We start from the raw sequence: 19,287 nt of genomic DNA, 5'->3' as shown, positions 1-19,287 counted from the left end.
GTCAGGACAATCTGAATAATAATAATAATAATAATAATAATAATTTACATATGTTATTCAGTGTATGGTAACTGTTTCAAAAAACAATTTAAAAAGATGAACCAATATACAGAAGTCACTGATGTAAAAAGGCCAGCTTTGCCTTTTCCAATGGGTTGCCACTATTGACTAGTCAAGTGGAAAACAAATATTTGAGAAAAGCTAATACCTGAAATATACTTTTGGCCTAGAATTTTTTTTTTTTTTTTTAAAGCACCTTCTCATTGCTCATATAAATGTAAAGTAGTGTTCATCCAGATAGACTATGAGGAAGAAGAAAAATGATTTAAGATTAGATATGGATACATACCTTAAGTACCGTAAGTACATATATATATTTCCTGAATGGGAAACAATGTTGTTCCAAATATCACTGCAGTGGCAATACTACTTTTATCACTACTGCAGTTATATAAATTTTTCAAACACTGATACATTTCAACATCTCTTCAGGAAACATACAATAATTACACTATACACATCTTCAATGATAACACACACAATGGGAAACCAAAAAGATAGACCACTGCAAAAGTGAGAGTGTGAGTTATTGAGCAAGCTCAGACAAATTAAAGGGATGGACACAGTGAGTGGGTGGTGGTGTAAATGGTTGAATATTCATTTATAATAATACGTGGAATAATTGTCAATAAATAACTTTTTCAAATGAAACTGTTGGCATTTCAATTACCTTTATTTTCAAGATAATCAATTTCTGACAGATTGTTAAGAACATTACTCCAAGAGGTTTCAACATTCTTCACAAGTATTACCTTTTTGCATCTGAATGTTTTTCTGTCAAGAAATAACAGTCAAAACTCAATTGTTTTTGTTGTTCTATTAAGTAAATAATGATGCTGTAATTTCATTACAAGTAAAACTGAAATGTCTGCTCATCCTTGAGTAAACCTCTAAGTGCCACTTCAGGAATTTTAAGTTTACTACAAACCCTGGAACACATTTGTCCATAACGAAACAAAACTTCATTCATCAAGTATGCCTTCACATGGTTTCCTTGCTATCGTTAATCATGTTGAGAATGTGCAGGATAAACTATTGATGACTGTTATATATTTTAATGACGTCACTTAAATCATAATATTCAAAACCATGTTTTATTACTCGACTGAAATAAGTTGACTAGACACATTTCTGTGGCTGGCATTTTTAGCAGCAAGGATTTGCATACCTTATACTTCTTTTATTCTATTCCCTATTTTTGACTTGATACAAATGTCGTAATTAACATGATAATAAAAAGCAGGTCTACTTCTAACTCAATGTAACAATTAAACAACAGTTTTGAAAGCTCTGTGCATACACAGCAAGCCCATGCCTTCTTCCAATCATCTAACTCGAAAATGCAATTAATGAAAACAAGTAAATATTTTTTCCGATACATGGTGTGACTGAGAAGTCACTAGTAATCATTTTAATTTGAATATTATTTTGATGACTCTTATGCCATTATGATTGTGAAACCAACCTTACAGGAACCTTGACATAGTGATCACTCTGGCATGCATTCACCAATGCATCTGATCATTTGTAGGTCTATCCACACCAAGATTAACCTATATGTTCCATATTTTTTACTTCCCCTCTTTTTAAAGCTCAGATTGGGTTCAACATGAGGTCAATGGCCAGCTTATTGTTTAGGAAAATTACTACTCAGCATCCACAAAGCTCTTAGTGGGGTTTTATTTGCCAACATTCTTCAGCAGTGAACTTAAATGTAACATTCTACATACCAAAATCATTTCCAACAGTGTAGCTGAAATGTGGATCAAGTTCCTCAAGGGAGATAACTTTGAAAGAGGCAAGAGGTGTGGAACCAGGTTGTGTAGAGATCATTCCACGGAATCGTGTTACGCTCCATGTCCTGACATGGTTGTATTCAGAGCACACTGGAAATAAAACAGAAAATGACAACAAGTGATAAAACAGGACAATTTAGCAAGAATACAAGACCGTGTGAACTATGCTAAGAAACAAAATATATGTAAGGACATCATGTATAAAAGCATATAATAATACTGATGATCCAAATGTAGCAAACATTTTAAGCTGTAATTACAACAACTGGCTCACAATCACAAAGTGCCCCATTTTTACAAATGTATATTCCACTGTTTTTCCTCTATCTCTTCCTGGTTCTTACCCCAAACCCGAGATAATGACCCTGGGTTCCTAATGCAAAATCTATCAATTATATCCTACATGATGTGCCTTTCTACTGTGATTACATATTTGACATTCGATTAGAAAACATTAAAATTATCGCTGTTACATTAATTGCTTTTCTGTATATTTTGACCTTTCACAAACTCCCAGGGATCTTAAGGCATGAATCAAGGATCAAGCATCTCTCTGACATTCAACAGGTATTTAAAGATGTAAAAACAAATTTTATTCAGACCACAGTAGCTCAAAACTAAAATTAAGTAAAGCAGACTAAATAATGATTATACAATAAGATCTAACTAATTTAATGGACTCCATGATTCCAGAATAAAAAGAGCAAAGTAAAACTAAGAGGCTTTACAGTGAAATGGTTAAGATGTGCATTTGGTTTTTAAGGCTTCTAATGTTATAACATAATTATCTGCATTACAGAATGAGAAGAAAACAATAAAATAATTTCTGAGATTTATCTGGACTATCACACCATAAATTTTCAATAAGCCTGAATTTTACTTCCTGACTAGTCAAATTACAAAAAATTACTAGTCAAATTACAAATTACCCCAAAAATATTATGTCTACATATAAGCCAATGGCTGCATACTTATAACATTTTACATTCGTCTTCTCTGAATTATGGTAAAGTAAAAATTCATATTACATACAAATGTATGGAAGTTGTTTGTTTGTTTTCCAATTTTCACAGAATTTGCAATGTTTGGGCTATTTACTAATCATATTTGTATAAATGAGAAAAAAGGGTTTACAAAAGTCAACACATGATCATGAATTTGATCACCTGCATAATATTTCAAACTGGCGTTTTAATGTCTTACAAAAGACTAATATTTTGTGAGTGCAACATCTGAACAAACATGATAATTCCTCAAATATTCCTATAGAGTGAAATACCATAATTCCAAGGACTAATTCCTTGGGATTTTCAAATTAGATTTAGCAAGTTTCTAAGAATCTTACAAACTATTTCTTTAGATGAAATGTCAATGCCAATAAAGCAGCCATGGATCCAGAAAAGGGGCTGGGCTGACCATTTTTATTTATTCTCCTGTTTATCTAAAGTATATACTTTTGCTGCAAATGCTTCTAGATCCTGTAAAATATCGTTGCTGCGAAACCTTTTGGCTGATCCTACCTGAGACTAGGTGCTTCTCTGAAAGCATGACTTTGGTGACTGGACTCCTGTGAACGGTGAAGGTCTGAAAGAGCTGTGGCCCATGTCCGACTGTTTCTGGATGCTGAACAATAACTCTTACCATCCCTGAGCTTGTCCCATAAGCAATCTCTATCCAATTGCCACTTAAACCTACAACAGGACTGGTATATTACAACATGATACTAAATTTCAGCAAAGCAAGCTGGATTTTACCCAATATTATGAGTTCAGTCAATGAAAGGAAACGTGGGAGTAACAAATTCAGAAATAATGAACAGAAAATTAATTATATCTTATGACCATATTACCACACCAATAGCAGATTAGATTTTTATCACATGTGAAGAAACTTAAAAAAATATCAGAGATAACATCACCCAAAGACAAGAATATTATCAACATCTTATTAAATGCCTGCACCATGCTTAATACTCCTTCATGTAGATAACTTAAATTGTTGTGCAGTGACCTATTTACTTCTTTCAGTCACAGTAACCCTGAACTTTGATCTTATATTACCAAAAAGGAAAGACTTCCTCCTTACCCTAAGTATAATCCATCCACAAACTTTAGTTGTGGCCTGTGACTTGGAGCGAAGGTTCATGTTCAAAAACTAAATGGCTTCTTAATTAACCATAAAGAGTAAGCCATCCACAAAGTTTTGTTTAGGTACTTGTCTGCAACTAATGTCCTGGGTGCAGAAAATATTTTTCTTTTTTTCTCAGTTACAGTGACCTTGATAATTGACCTTTTGACCTCCAAATCAACAGGGTTCTTCCATATCAACAGAGCAAACCATCCACAATGTTTGATAACTGCAGATGGTAGAGAAAATGAGCTATTATATATGCAAAGAAGTTATCTTCTTTCAACCACAGTGACCTTAACCTTTGAACTTTTTAACTGGAAATTGATAAGATTTCTTCTTACCCCAAGTGTAAACCATTCAGTGTTGGGTAACTGTATGTGATGGACAACTCAAGTGATTGTGCAGAAACAAGATTAGTAACAGGCAGGTGCATTGATAAACAACATTGTAACATAACAGACTCCACCTTATGATGAATGGATATGAAAAGGAGCTTAACATTCTTTGACAACAGTCATAATCGGTTACGCCTCATAACAAAAAGATCCATAACTTTTACTGTCTGGTTTACATATAGATTACTAGCCATGACCAATGCAAATATCCTAGGGATTGGCAACAATGAAATGTATGCACAACAAAATATTTCTGACAGTGTATATGCTATTTGCAAGGTAGACTGTAATCAGCTTGCAAAAAAGCACAGTGGTTGGGCTATTAGTGGTTGGGCTATTAGCTTTGCACCACTATCTAAGGACCAAAGCATGGAACCTGTAACAGTCAAAACTGCACTCTTCCAAAATTCACAATATCTAAGGACCAAAGCATGGAACTTGTTGTGGTCTTTATGGCACTTTTCCAAAATTCACTGCATATTAGCCTAAAGCATGCAGCATGTAGTGGTTAATACTGTACTTTGTTTAAATTCACATTATATATGACTAAAGCATGGATCCTAGAGGTTTTTTCATGTGCTTTAGTACTCATGCCAGATATACATGTCACACTGACCTCTGTGACATATTTTAATGATGTTAATGACAAATTGATGCAATGAGTGCACACATCGACTTCTTTCACATGAATAAAGCTGCAGCATAATGATGTAAAATTTTACAGAATCACTGAGTGCACTCATAAAGAATAGGTGTCTGACACACATTACTCTCTCACAAGTGGAAAGCTGCATCTTGATAATGTCATTCACAGAATCATGGAGTGCACTCGTGCTGGATTGGTGTCTCAAACATGTCCATCTCTCACATAAGTAAAGATGTATCCAAAATATTATCATTTACAGTAACATTGATTGCACTCATATCAGATATGTATCTCACACATACTGATATCTCACATGGGCAAAATGCATCTTAATGAAATGATTTTGAGAATCAATGAGTGCATCTGTGATGGATAGGCATCTCATATATACAGTTCTCTCCCACAAGGAAAAAACTGCATCTTGATGAGGTCATTTTACAGAATCATTGAATGCACTCCTGCCTCATCGGCATCTCACACATATTGTTCTCTCACACTGGCAAAGCTACATCTAAACGATATCATTTACAGTATCAATGAGTGTACTCGTGTCAGATTAATAGTGTGCACATTACTTTACTCATGCCATATATATCTCACACATTTTGCCCTCTCACACGGCTGAAGATACATTTTAAGGTCATTTACAGATCACTGAGTGTACTCATGTCAGATTAACATCTTACACATGACTTTACTCATGTCAGATATGAATCTCACACATACTGCTCTCTCACATAGGCAGAGATACATTTTAATGATCTCATTTACAGTATCACTGAGTGTACTCATGTCTGATAGGTATCTCATACATATTGCTTTTACACAAGGGCAAAGTGTGTAACACATATAGGAAATGCGAGAACAAAGAGCACACCATTAACTTTCATGCACATGTGAAAATACTTGCTTGTTTTTGGAGTGAGGTAGACACTTAATGCCGTCACTTTATCACCAGCTGGATCTCTGTATAGCTCTGTTACTAGCAGATCATTATCTTTCATCCTCAATGGAAACTTCTGCATGTCTGAAACATGCATTGTAAAAAAACATATGGAATTGATAAAGAAGACATGAACTTAAAACATATAAAGCTGACAAACAGTGCACAGTAAAATATCATTATATATAGCACTGTTGGAATAAAAAAGTTGTGTCCTTTGTAGACAAGTGTTCAGTGAATTAAGATTAAACACATGACACTATGAAAAGTACATTCATATATGTTGTCCTTTTGTATGTGGGTGTCTTTTATATGCATTTATATGTCCATATCTGTATAACAATAAGTAGCAAAACAGATGGATGTTGAAGAGAATGAAAACCCCAAGATATTAATGGGTGGCTTACCGATGTAATATACAGATCCATTTTCACAACCCAAAAGCAGAAAAGATCCTGCTGTGTCATAGCTCGAAATGGGGACCACATCCTGAATCTAAAGTAACATAGAAAAATTTAAATTTTATCTGTAACATTTAAAGCTAAATATTTAGTAACTTTGAAACATTAACTAGGACAAACATATTTTTAATGGAAGAAAAAATAGGATAATATCACCTTTTTTTGAAGATAAAAGTTTCAAGATGGATGCCAAGGTAGCCTTAATATCAGACTGGCACCATTTCTATTTAGTCTTAGCACATTGGCTATATGACTAGCCATGTAGAAGAAGTGGTGATAACAAGATTTGTTGCAATCACATAAGTCAGATCAGCACCATTTTCATTTATGTTCACTAGACATTGTAAGAAGTCTTTCAGTGAAAATACCATGCTGATGAGTCCATTCATTAAATATAAATTGTAATAACAAGGTTTTCAAGATGACCATTGTGTCAGGCATAATGATTATCTTAATGACACCATTAGGACCAACTAGACATCATAGCAAGTTGTTTATTAAAACCCCCAGGTCAATATGTCCATCCAGTTAGGAGGAGTGATGTAACAATATTTTCAAAATGGCTATATTGATGGCTATTAGACATGAGACTGACACAATTTTCATTTCAGACCGACAATACATCATAAGAAATCTTCTAAACCTCATGGAAAAATTACACTTCATTCAAGTGGGTTATCAATAACTAGATGTTCAAGATGACCACTGTGGTGGCCATATTGGACATAAGATCAGCACCATTTTCACTTAAGACAAACTAGACATTATACGAAGTCTCCTTGTGAAAATACCATGGCAATATGATTTTATGTTCAGGAGTAGTGGTAACAAGGTTTGACACAAAGAGTTCTTTTAACACATGATGAATGTGACCATCCATTCAGGAGGCATAGTCAAACCAATATTTTCAAGATGGCTGCTGTTGTGGCCATATTGGATGTCTGAATAGCAACATTTTCATCCAGGACCAACTAGACCATGGGATGGTGTACGTTTCATGGCAAAATTCTCCAAGTTGTATATGAGGAACAGCAATAACAAACTTGTGCTAATCATTAATAGAATAAAAGCTGAAGAATGGCAAGACAATGGACAACAGATCATCCAGCAAGATTATAGCTAGAGGTGAAATATAAATCACATGGTGATGCAAGAAAGGAATTAACTTGTATAAATTAAATATGTGGGCACGATTATAACTATCCACTTATCATGATCTCCCCAAATAACTAATGAATGTACTTGCTTAAAAGACAAACCCAAGAGCAAACTTCACACACTCAGATCTGACATTGCATAGTGCGCTGACATATCTGGGTCTGTTTAGTTTGTTAGGAGTAATCAGTAGAACAAACAACACAGACCCCAATCTGCAGGTGCATTATGATATGGCAGATCAGGATGTCTGTTGTTTGCAGTTTGTCTTGACTTATAAGCAAGTACATGCAGTAATTAATAAATCCAAACAGGATAGAGAGATGATCATATTTTCCATCATGAAAACATATCAGCAGTGCCAGTATTAAAGTAAATTAATCCAGTAAATAAGCAAGAAAAACCTCAATGGAACAGGCCAATTGTCAACCTACACTGACCAATAGTGATGGTCACTCAAGTCACCCACTGAGGCAAATAAATGTAACCTGATTACACCTGTTTGCCATTGATTGACATGCTACATGAAACTCTACAACTATTTTTACTGACTTGTAAGGTAACATGACCCATCTTCGGAGTGCATAAAACATTACTGGTGAATAAAGAACTCAAGTAAATAAGAACCCATAATAAACATCAAAAAAAAGAAAACTTTGTTCAAAACAGAGGAGTGGTAAGCAATTTGCTAACTAAATACAGACCAACTTCTCCAACATTACACCCTGCCTCCATGATACCAGTGTGTCCATAGTCAAGGGGCATAACTCTTCTAAAAGCAGTGTGCATACTATGATGAACCATGACATGTCTTCAGATGATAAAATTAATATGACTTACTATCAAAGCAATCTGGTAAAAACTGAAGCAGTAGTTGCATTCACAAAATTATGTCATAGATTGCATCTAGCTGCAAATCAAAGGAAAATAACTTTGACAAAAATCACAGGAACACAAAAGTCAATATGCGCATCTTTAGATAATGACCATAAGGTGTACCAATATTCAAACTGATCCATAAAACCTGCAAGACAAGTTTTTTCTCCTCACAAGAACCTTTCTTACGTTGCATTTGGCTGCAGGACAAAAAGATCAATAACTCTAACAAACATTTGTGAGAACATAGTAATGTGTTGATATGTACATCTTCAGCTACTGATTACAACAGCAATCCACTGAAAAATGTTAGGCTAATTGTGCTTACAATATAATGCCATACAATAAATCCACTTCCAAGAAAAAAAAGAGCAAATAACTATAAAAATTCATGGAAGTGATTTGTCAATGTGTGCACTTTCAGATAATGACCAAATATATGCCAAGTTTCACAAGAAGCCATCTAAAATTGTGAAACTAGTTGTGCTCATACAGTGATTTTCAGATCTTCAAAAAGATCGCTATGGCAGCCATACTGGAGGTAAAAAGGCACAATTTCAGTTTAGAACCAACTGGAAATAAAATCTCTCCTGAAAACCTTATGTTGATATTACTTTCCACTGTAGAAACGTTGCAATAAGAATTTCAAGATGGCAGCCATAGTAGCTGTATTGGATGTCTGCACTTCGGCATTTTGAAAAAGGTCCAACTTGATATCGCATAAAGTCAATATGAGGATCAAACCACAAAGAGTAGCTGTAACAAAATTTTTAAGATGGCTAGCACCATTGTCATTTGGGACCAACTAAAACATAAAAAGCCTTTTAGTAAAAACTCCACGTTGATCATGACTTTCTATTTAAGAATGTGTGTGTGTGTGATTTGAATTTTTGACGTAGCTTTAAAAAATTTTCAGTCATATCGCTATGATGTCTGCAATGTGACAGTTTCTAGTGATGTCTAGCACTGGGGTATCATACCGCAGACATGTAGCATGATGTCCCACCCAGTCACATTATCCTGACACCAGGCTGACTAGTCCTAACACTAACCTCTTAATGCCGAACGCCAAGCAAGGCAGCTGTAAGTACCATTTTTATAAGTCTTTGCTATGACTCGGACAGGGATCAAACCCATGACCTCACTCATCTGAGGCGGATGCTCTAAAGACTAGGCCACCGAAGGAGAAATGATAAGATGTTTAAAATGTCTGCAATGCTGTCTACACTGGCTGTCAGATTGTCAATATTTGTATTTATGTTCAACTAGACACCACAAAATGTTTTCTGGTGAAAAAAAATGATGATACACCTTTATTTAGGTGGAATAGCAATAAGAGTTTAAAAATCACTGCCATGGTGGTCATATCAGATAGGCACCATTTTTATTTATGACCAACTAGACATCATAAACGTCCCATGCTAATATGAGCATCCACTGAGGAAAAGTAGCAATAATAAGATTTTCAAGTTAGCCACTGTGTCTGCAACATTAGATGTCTAAGTGGCACCATTTTTATTTAAGACCCATATAAAGTCTTTTGCTGAAAAAGCCATGTCAATATGACTTTCCATTTAGGAAGAGTAGCAATAACAAGATTTTCATGATGGCTGCTATGGTGGCTATATTGGATGTGGAAGCAGTACCAGTTTTGTTTAGGACCAACAAGACCCCGAGATAATTCTGTGGTAAAGTTTTATGGCAATCTTCCAAGTAGTTTAGGAGGAGTAGCTGAGAAAAAACTTGGGCTAGTGGATGGATGACAGATGATTATGGATGGACAATGGGCAACAATTCCCCAACCCCCCACAATTACATTTACAAGACTGAATAACATCAAATGCTCAAGCACCCCACCAAAAAAAAAAACAACATTTACATGAATGAACAAGTCTTCTGGTAAATTAAATGATACAACTTTATTTAGGTGGAATAGCAGTAAGAGTTTATTGTTGTTGTTGTATGGTTTAACGCCATTTTTTCAGCACAAGATAGACTATACACGGCGGCCAGCATAATTGGTGGAGGAAGAACCATGGAAAACCCCGAAAGAACCACCGACCCATGAGAAGCTACTGGCAGGCTTTCTCATGTACCCATGAGGTGAGATGGCAGTGATCCGTAACGGTGAGCGCTTTAAACCACTCGGCCACTCGGGGGCCCCCCAATAAGAGTTTAAAGATTGCTGCCATGGGATCATAGCAGATAGGCACCATTTTTATTTAAGACAAAATGTGCCCAGGGTAACAGGAGCATCCATTCAAAAGCAGTAGCAATAAAAGATTTTCAAATTAGCCACTGTGTCTGCTATATTAGATGTCTAAGTAGCACCATTTTAACTTAGGACTAACTAGAATACCATATTAAAAAAAGTCTTCTGGTGAAAAAACTTTGTCAATACGACTTTCCATTCTAGAAAAGTAGCAATAACATGATTTTCAAGATGGCTAATGTGGTAGCCATATTGGGATGTGGAAGAGGTACTAGTTTCATTTAGGACCAACTAGACCTCATGATTTTATGGCAACCTTCCAAGTAGTTTAGGAGGAGGAGGAGATAATAAACTTGGATGAATGACAGATGCTTGATGATGGACAATGGACAACATGCCCTCTCATGAGATCATCTGCTCTGTGCCAGAACAGCTAAAAACTTCAGTATCATAGTGGTTTGTTGAGATGTACATCTTTAGATGATTATCATAACATTTACCACATTTAGCCATGATGAACTGAAATGAGACTTATTGTGTTCGCAAGATACTGTCATACACAGCATTCTTCTGCAATTCAAAAACTGCAATAACTTGTATAACAATCATGTGAACACAGTGATTTGATGCTATGTGTCTCTTTGGGTGATGACCATGATATTTACAGAGTTTCCATCAAAAACTGGAACTAGTCATACTAGTAAGACTGTGCGCCAGACAGAAGGATGGACAGATACAAAAAAATTCTATATGCAGGAACATTACATATTTTTTGTACACTGCAAAATGGATGCCATAAACCCTGACCTATTTTTTGTGATCTCACTGTAGCAGGTTGGGTAAATCATAGAAAGTGAGGGGGAGAAAGCATCCCTAGACTTTAAATCTTCCATGTGCTCATCGGCATGCATGTAAAATGTCAAAACAAACCAGAACAGCACTGAAGACATCTCATAATAGCAAATCCTCATGATCATGATACAAACATCATATAAAATATGGCTTTAACTTAGAGAATACTCCAAGTTCTCAGGTTGTTGTGTCTAGTGTTGCACCAGGGATCCAAGAAAGCACCAGTACATGAAGTAGTAACAAAATTCAATCTTACTTGCTTTTACGGTTTTGCCACCTTCTGTCTGCACCACAAAAATACTAACTTTCCTTTGGATGACTATATTACTGTTATACACATTTTATCAAGTGATCAGGTACCCACAACCCCCAAAACATTTACATGATTGAACATCAAGTGCTCAGGTACTCCCAAACATTTACATAACTATAACATCATGTTTTCAGATATCCTTCCCATCCCAAAACACATTTATATGATTGAATAACTGAAGTGCTCAGGTACCAATCCCCCAACCCCATTTACATGATTGAATAAGTACTCATGTATCCCCACCCATCTACACACATTTACATGATTGAATAACCTCAAGTGCTCAGGTACCAACCCCCACAACCCCATTTATGTGAATGAATAAGTACTTGTGTAACCCTCACCCCATCTACACCCATTTACATGATTGAATAACATCAAATGCTCAGTTACCACCCCCAACCCCATTTACATGATTGAATAAGTACTCATGTATCCCCACCCATCTACACACATTTACATGATTGAATAACATCAAATGCTCAGTTACCACCCCCCAACTCCATTTACATAATTGAATAAGTATTCATGTATCCCCCACTCTATCTACACCAATTTACATGATTGAATAACCTCAAGTGCTCACGTACCAACCCCCACAACCCCATTTATGTGAATGAATAAGTACTTGTGTAACCCTCACCCCATCTACACCCATTTACATGGTTGAATAACATAAAGTGCTCAGGTACCAACCTAAAAAATAAAATTATAAAAAACAAAAACATTTATGACTGAATAAATGAATATCTGGTTCTCCTACACCAAGAAATTTTCCATTCCAGTTCTTGCATTCATTTAACTTAAGTGATTACTCATGGTCTACCAGCACTTATTATAACAATTCCCATATTTTCTGAATTATCATCTTTTTACATAATTCCAAGCTGTTTATTTCTGCATGTTCTTAAACTGAGAAATTCTGTCATGGATTCAAGCTTGCAAATATGCTACACTAGTGGTCGTCCGTGACTTCACATTGCAACTGAAACACCATTTTAATGTCTCTATCACCATTAGCATAAATGGCCATCACAAGAGACAACACACAGAAATGGGCAGGATTGCACTAAGACAAATTGTTGGCAGAGCTTGATAGAAAAAAGCATACTCAAGAAGTACAAAGGAGTTGCAATTTGGGGGACACAGGATCCCAAACAATTGTGGGAAACCAATGATCACATATTCAAGGTGCAAGGTCAGGACCTTCCAAATGAGTTATATTAATAATTCATTCACTGATGCTCATACTGTTTGAACATTCTTTTATTCTCAATAAAATTCATTTTCAATTTTATTCCCAACAAAAATTTGTGACACATTACAAATATGTACAGTTATATAAATAAACAGATGGGTGGGCAGATGGATGGATAGGTAGGTAGGTAGTTAGACATGCATACATACATACATACATACATACATACATACATACATACAGACAGACAGACAGATAGATAGATAGATAGACAGACAGATAGATAGATAGATAAATAAATTTGATCACAAAATATCTACCAATTCAATTAATGTACAACAAAGGTGCCATGCCTTATTACTGTATAGGTAGGCCAATTACTACATCCAAGTCAAAGTGAGAAGATAACAGCAGGAAGGTTACATCAAAGGCCTACAGGTGAGTGACCATTGGTGCATGGCCAATTACAGTTAATCCCTATGTGGTAACAGGTACTAACAAAAGCAATGGCTTTAAAACAGGAACAATGGAACTTAATTGTAAAATGATATGTACAAAGGAAATAATGATTAGACCTTTCCAACTTCATTACAGGAAATGATAAGATTATAATAGGAGAAAACATCTCACCTGGACCAATCTTGATCAAAGAAATAAAAGTAGCAAATAGTAGGGATCAATGGAACTAGCATTTTCAAGTAAATTAATTTAGTTCCTGTCCAGGCCAAAAGAGTATAAATACTGACCAGCAAATATCTATCTTCATTCCACCTTAAACTTTGATGGTATATGCACCATGACCTGTAAAAAGACTGCAACAGTGCACACCTGATAATAAGTTTCCTTCAAATAGCACTACCTACTCTATATACACCTAAACTGAGAACATAGTTAAGATTTATTTGTGATATTTGAGATTATTTGTGAAATTCTCATTTTGACCTGTTTTGTGGACCTGTTTTAGCACTTTCTGTGGACTTTTTAGCACTTTTTGTGGACTTTATTGAAGGATCCTATTTGTGATCAATAATGGATGTTCAGATGTCAGCAGCTTTACTCAGAGATCTTCTCGTTGCACATCAGAAAGCAATGAAACAAGTGCAAGCTATAGGTAAGTAAAATAAAATTCTATCTTACTAGTATATGATTTTCTTTACTAAATTCTTATTGTAGAACCCTTAATAAATGTAAACAAGAACCATCCTTTTTAATCATAACATAAATCCAAAAGGAAATTATCAAAACACTGAGATTCCCAATAGTATAAATCACTGGCATATCAAGGTGTGTATAAAAAAAAGCAAATTCTCGTGAAGCTATGTGAAATCATTGCCATGTGAGGATCTTACAAAATGTTTACCATATATACTTTGGTCCAGCTGTAAACACTGTAGACCCAGATCTGCTGCCAAATAATGTCACAGCAGTGTTTGTTATATTGATTACTACTAATAAACTGCATACAATTAGATTAGCTAGTGCAAAATATATGATAAAAATCTGGGTCTATGCAGATTGCAGATGAATTTGACTTACAAACGAGTATATACAGTAAATGATAGTTGTTAATGACAGAAGGCATTATGATCAAACTTTGTTCCTTATCTCTGAATTTACTTAGACATACATTCTTCAGGATTTTATGAAACATCAACATACAAACAGATGCAGGATGCATCTCAATCAGCATACGTGTACATTTATATCATCATCATAATGTCAGTCAGTTCTAAAATTAGGAAAAACCTCATCCTGGTATTACTGAGAAAAACTTTTCTTTACACCAGACTGAGATTTGGTGGTCACAAAGCTATGCAAGAGGTCTAACTGAATGTGAAAACATCAATCTTCATCTGTCAGGACATAATACAACAAAGAACCTGCTGGATTTATGCTCAAAATGAATCGGGGGAAAATAAACTGATAAATGAGCTAAAAGTCCATGGTCATATAAACAACTGATTAAATTTTATGAAAACTGCTTTTGTATGTTAGCATAACTATTAAATCATGAAAGACTGCCAAAGATTCATGTAGCACTCTAGGCTCATAAGGCAAGAGTTGCAACAGAATTGGATCCACAGGTTAGTGCTGTTTTTTAACATGTCAATTATACACATTTGACACTCAATTCGCCTTTATATTTATTTTATAGATATCTACATAACTGATCTGAGTAAAAAAATCCTAAGAACCAGTCTAGATGGTAACCATGGTTACAGTCACCACTTGACCCTGAGATCTTCTGTTGCCATGGGAATCAGGCATGTATACCAGCAGTATGCAGACAGAAAATGGAAGCAGGTGCAAGAGACTGCCAGAAAGATTATTGAGAGTTTGGAGGGAGACTTGCTGGGTGAACTGGACTCTGGACTGAGGAACCATGGAAGAGTTACAACAATGGACCAGGCTGCCTCACAATGGTCAATCTTGTTTAGAGAAAGTTATAGACATAATTAGATATCAGTACTGTAGTACAATAAGTTCTTACTCTGACTCAAAGAAAGATTTGGTGAATATATGGCTAATCACTTTGTAACAGTTCCATTACTTCTTACATAATGAACAGTGTTGATCTTGAGCCAAAAATGCAGCATTTTACTTGGGTAATTTATGTGAAAATTCTAATGCAATATACAATTTAATTCTGGTGTTTATTTTTGATGTTGTAAATGAAAATATAACAAACCTGGTAAAATCACAAAATATACCATAAAAAATTGAATTCAAAGCTGAAACCTTGTAAACTCAATTTGAATGATGTAACAATTAATTGCAATGATTTCTGTCATGCTGTCAATTTGGGACAATAATGAAAAGACCATGATATAATTAGTATGTTGCACATATAAAAGATGTCCTTTGTAAGAAATCATTTTCTAATACTGTGATGATTATTACTTGAATAAAAAATATCATTAATAATTTCTTACTATCATTCTTTCATAAAACTTAGTTCATTTTAGTTTACCAAAAGTTTAATATCTTGAAATTTGGAGAATATATAAAAAGTTGACAAAGTTATATCGCAAGCAGTGTAACAAGTTAGAATGGGAAAGGAGTGAAATACATCAAGGTAATAGAAAACAGATAAGTATTTCTATTTTTGTCAAAATCAAGACCATTTAAATCCACAACAAATACAGCGGTACACAAATTTCTGTCTCACCAAAGTTGCAAGTAATAATTATCCAGACAATAACTTCATGCATCATCTTCAGCTACATACTTTCTCACAAACCATCAAATCTGGTTGAAAACAAACAAGTTTGGGTTGAAAAAGAAAAAGTTATTCCATGGAAACCAATGTCTGCAGGACAGGTAATCATGGGAAATAACTCCAGTAAATAATACCATGGAATGATGGAAATCAAATTCATTCAAAGTTGCATCAATATAAAGACCCATACCAAATTTAATTGAAATCCATCAAACCTCTGTAAACTCCTAGTAATAGAACCAAGGCCAAGAGGACTGACAATCATGGGGCATAACTCCTGTAAACAGCATTGTACCATGCTCAAAAACAAACTTATTCAAGGCCTCATTAATATAAATCCTTATACCAAATCTTACTGAAATCCAACAGACTTTGGTAAAGTCTAATTGTATCAACCAAAATCAGAAGGACAGGCAATCAGGGGGCATAAGTCCTATAAATGATATTGTCCAAGCCTGGAAATTAAACTCATTCATCGACTATTCAATATAAAGCCCATTACCAATTTTATTTTTAAATCTAGCAAATCTTGGCTAGGTTATGCTGCAAAAACCAAAATCATAGGAATAGCAATCAGGGGGCAAAACTCCTGTAAATCATGTTGTGGTATCCTCATTCAAGGTCTCTTCAATACCAAGCTGTATTCCAACAATCCAACTCCAGAAATAAAAGTCAGGGGATGGGAAATTGGTGGAGGGGTGAGATAATAACATATCTAAATGATGAGAGAGAATGAATGAATGAAAGTGAAATCTTTGAAGGTCACTTTAATCTAAAGCTGGAAACCAAATGTGGTAAAAATCCAACAATCCCCAGTAAAGTTTTTATTCAGAAACAGAACTGCTAATGGATGAACCAACACAATAATTACTATTGGACTCTGCCATCATTGTTGAGTAGGGAACTATGAAAGTGTAACTTGAAAAATAAAAACAACACAAAATTTGTTTAAAAAATAGATACATTTAAGTGTGTCATGTGACTGCCAACCTCAAGTGATTAAATTATTTGCTCACTGATAGTCAGATGAGTAATAAAAATGAGTATTGATGCACAGACAGCATAATTATTGCACAGCTCCAGGATCCTGATGCACCTTCACATCTGGAAAAACACACCATAAAATTCGAAATGAAAAAGTTGATTTAACAGATAATAATGGACAGACAAACAAATGATAGCCAGGTAACAGAATCACCACTTATATACTAACTAGCTGGAGACAAATCATTGGACAAGTGACAACTGAGTTAAAGATGGCAAACAAGGATATGCCTTAAACACTGTTGTGCAGCATACAAATATATTTCAAAAGCCACACATCTGAGAAAGGGTCATTTATATGTCTCAATATTTAAGTCCATAATCAGAGCCTGCCATTCATCAAAACATACGATATTGATATACAGCACATCAATGATCCAGATCCATTGCTACATAATGCAGTATTATACAGTTCTACAATGATTCAAAGTTAACTTCACAGACCCTTATCTGCCATTGTATTCTGTGCTATAACACATTACAACCATTCAAAGCAACATACTTATCGAGATCATCCCCATTCACTCATGATGATGCATATCCATATCCTTGACCTATATGAGGCCTGGGTGGCAAAGTGGTCTAAGGAGCTCACCTTTATAGATCATTGACATCTCACCTCTGTCTGCATGGGTTCAAGTCTTGGGCTTGGCCATCATGGTTATGTGAAAAAGCTTCCCATGGGATGATACTTGTTTTGGGGGGTTTTTCCCCAGGTTCTTCCAGGTGCTATGTATAGCCTCTCATGTGTGAAAAATTAAACTAAACTCACAACAACCAACCAACCTTGACCTACCTGCCAGTTTTGGGTCATGGCATGCCACACGCCAACCTTTCCCAGTTTACTGAGGGCAACCAGCTGGCTTCCAATGAAGAAAAGGGAATCAACAGACACGTTCAAATTAAACAACCCTGAAAAAACAAATGCAAAATTTTAAATGTTTGGCTGACAACTATAAATTTAGGACAGGATAAACACAAGATCTGAAAAGACACTGATTTATTTACCCAGTTGCATCGTATATTATCTGATTTTAGTATTAATTATTTATCAACGACATATGACATACAGATTGATCTAACTACTTGTAATCTTAGGTATTTCCTGGGGACTCAACATGTCATTCATGCTGACTCGGCTGGCTTTCTGTCATGCAAACGGAAGATACAGTACTAAACCTAATATTGGATTGGCAATGAGCAGATAGAAAGAAAGAAAGAGTGACCTAAAACATAGAGAAAGATAAGTCTCACATTCATCCAGGGTGGATCAAACAAGGGTGAAGGTTCAAGCAAGCAGCTAACCTATTTCTTTACTGTTGTCCTCATCACGAACTGACCACAACCTCACCAAACTTTTGGAAGATGCTGCTACCATTTTATTGGAGTTGTCCTGAGTGGTGCTCATCACTTTAGCATTGATAGCAATCCTTTCTATTGGTATTTCTGAGTGTGGACTTGTCCACAGCAAGTGCCAGCCTGTTGAATCCTTCATCCTGAAATACGCAGATTTGTCATATTTAAGTTTTTAAAATTACTGTTTACATTGGAAAAATCATTCAAAAAGCACAAAAAACTGAGTAAATCTAAATGTCAGCATATGTGGTAGGTACTAATGTGGTATCAGAAAATTTCACAGGGGACCAATTATCATGGTTTTTGTTGTTGCCCAGAGCCAACAATTTAAAGACTCAATGAAATATTAGCCAATGTAATAATGACCCTCCTTTTATTTTCTTACTTTGTTTCATTCCTAGATTATTAATCTGGTCAAAATATTAACTTGTAAACATGGTTGTTTTTAACCATTTAAAAAAAGGATTATAAAGAATTTTATATTATCCCAATACACAAACAGCGATAACGTATCTGGTAGCTGTAATTTCCACTCTCTACCTTAAATTGGTATGTTAGATAAGTAAGGATAGAGAGAAATGAGATAAAGCATATGGTATTCAAACACAAATGATACTGAAAATTCAAGAA

The 19,287-nt window shown here is 35.1% G+C and overlaps 1 protein-coding gene across 3 annotated transcripts in view; it reads right to left on the bottom strand.

The window, feature by feature from the left end:
- Nucleotides 1-19,287, bottom strand: part of LOC149805508 (BTB/POZ domain-containing protein KCTD3-like) — a 91,810-nt gene that overhangs the window by 22,053 nt on the left and 50,470 nt on the right. For all 3 annotated transcript variants that reach the window (XM_089950109.1, XM_089950110.1, XM_089950108.1), the window contains exons 10-15: nucleotides 18,607-18,797; nucleotides 18,098-18,213; nucleotides 6,378-6,465; nucleotides 5,938-6,054; nucleotides 3,377-3,547; nucleotides 1,791-1,946 (exon numbers count right to left, since the gene is read on the bottom strand). In XM_089950109.1, coding sequence (XP_089806235.1) covers nucleotides 1,791-1,946; nucleotides 3,377-3,547; nucleotides 5,938-6,054; nucleotides 6,378-6,465; nucleotides 18,098-18,213; nucleotides 18,607-18,797 — 839 coding nt within the window. The remainder of the gene's footprint in view (nucleotides 1-1,790; nucleotides 1,947-3,376; nucleotides 3,548-5,937; nucleotides 6,055-6,377; nucleotides 6,466-18,097; nucleotides 18,214-18,606; nucleotides 18,798-19,287) is intronic.

The sequence above is a fragment of the Sinohyriopsis cumingii genome, chromosome 2 (genome assembly GCF_028554795.1).
Source record: "Sinohyriopsis cumingii isolate HCF-2022 chromosome 2, ASM2855479v2, whole genome shotgun sequence".
In the NCBI taxonomy this organism is placed as follows: Eukaryota; Metazoa; Mollusca; class Bivalvia; order Unionida; family Unionidae; genus Sinohyriopsis; species Sinohyriopsis cumingii.
The sequence above is the reverse complement of the archived record's forward strand: the minus strand, read 5'-3'. Positions and strand labels throughout refer to the sequence as shown.